This window comes from Spizellomyces punctatus (assembly GCF_000182565.1).
Source record: "Spizellomyces punctatus DAOM BR117 chromosome Unknown supercont1.3, whole genome shotgun sequence".
Classification (NCBI taxonomy): Eukaryota; Fungi; Chytridiomycota; class Chytridiomycetes; order Spizellomycetales; family Spizellomycetaceae; genus Spizellomyces; species Spizellomyces punctatus.
This window is the reverse complement of record NW_015971539.1, coordinates 1,809,193-1,810,522: the sequence shown is the minus strand read 5'-3', so window position 1 is coordinate 1,810,522 and position 1,330 is coordinate 1,809,193. Positions and strand designations below refer to the sequence as shown.

At 43.8% G+C, this 1,330-nt stretch overlaps 2 protein-coding genes across 2 annotated transcripts in view; one reads left to right on the top strand and one right to left on the bottom strand.

Annotated features, from left to right (window-relative positions):
• On the top strand, positions 1 to 781 carry SPPG_02393 (uncharacterized protein). Its single transcript, XM_016750684.1, has one exon. It carries the CDS (start codon positions 131 to 133, stop codon positions 554 to 556), a length of 426 nt encoding a protein of 141 aa, XP_016611388.1. The 5' UTR covers positions 1 to 130; the 3' UTR covers positions 557 to 781.
• A 103-nt stretch (positions 782 to 884) lies between these two features.
• SPPG_09018 (farnesyltranstransferase) overlaps positions 885 to 1,330 on the bottom strand; it is a gene marked incomplete at both ends in the record, with an annotated part of 1,730 nt that continues 1,284 nt past the window's right edge. Inside the window, 2 exons of the mRNA XM_016757171.1 lie at positions 885 to 1,084; positions 1,153 to 1,322. Coding sequence (XP_016611387.1) covers positions 885 to 1,084; positions 1,153 to 1,322 — 370 coding nt within the window. The remainder of the gene's footprint in view (positions 1,085 to 1,152; positions 1,323 to 1,330) is intronic.

Below are 1,330 nucleotides of genomic sequence, written 5' to 3'. Positions count from 1 at the left end.
TGTCCCCGTTTTGAATGTACTGTCGGCTGTGAGTATCACCCGATTGGAACGCGGTAAACCGACCTGGAAGCGGATCGCTACTTGGGTTTTGAGAGTATACCCCATTCTCCAATTGTGTATCACGGCTGTTATGCTCTACGTATCGATATGGAACTATCCGGGCGGAGAAGCACTCGATCGCGTTCATGGGTACGTGTATCCGGGTGCTGTGGTGCATTATGATACATTTACGGCCATGACGGGTGCGTCCTTGTTTGGACATCAGAGAGCGGATGTCGTGTATGATAAAACGGAGGGGTTGACCGAGTTTGAGGGGTTTGATTTTGTGGTGACAGAGAATGAGAGGGTTAGTGGGGAATGGAAGGTTATGGAGATTGTACGTGGATTCGATGGAGTGCAAGTGGTTGGTGTCAGATCGTATTTGAATCAAGTCTTGAGGTGGATAAAAAGTGCACTTGTGGGTCATATCACGTCGGTTCCTGTACCTGTTCACATCAAGATTGGACCCAAGATTTGGATATTGGAGAATCAAAAGCGGATTCGAGGGAACGCATGACGCATCGTGGATAGAGGTCCCAATAGCAACGTTTCATTACAGATCGGCGAAAAGTCACTCACTTTGACGCTTGTTGTCAACTGTGTTTTGGCAGCTGACGAGGTTGGGAATGGAATAGAGACATAATAAATAGATATATACACTTTGATTGTGAATTATAACATGAGAGATAATATAAGCATCTGAACTAGTACGAGTGTACATGAATAGATAAAATGCAAGGAATAAACCATGACAAACCTGTACATAATGTAGAATCAGAATCAAAATTTCATGCCAAGTTATAAAGTTACCAATCTTGCGGGAATATGGTATGAAAACCATCTACTCATTCCGCATAATCAACAGCCACAAAATCTAGATACCCTTCCAAAGCCTCATTCCCACCTAACCGCCGAATCTCCTCACGAGCCTCATCTTCAATCCCCCGCAACACATTTTTACAATACTCAAATGTCCGTGTTTTGGTCATTAATGTGATGGCGAATTGTTTTAGGTCAGGGGATGTTGGGCGTTGTTTCAGGATATCTATTTTAAAGAAACGGGGTGTGTGTAAATACGGTGCATGACAATGAGGGAAAGATGGTGGATATTACGTTGGAGTTGGGTATTGGAGGTATCGGATCGGATGCAGTGAATGATGGGGAACGAGAATTTCCCTTCAGTAAGGTCTTCTGCAAAGCCCCTTGTTTTGGGTATACTAAAACGCAGAATTGATTTTAGAACGAGGTTATAGTACGCTTCGTCAGCGCTTGCAAACATCTTACTTTGCTG

Coding starts and splice junctions, on each gene's coding strand:
- SPPG_02393 (XM_016750684.1), top strand. CDS start 131: ATGCTCTACGTATCGATATGGAACTATCCGGGCGGAGAAGCACTCGAT.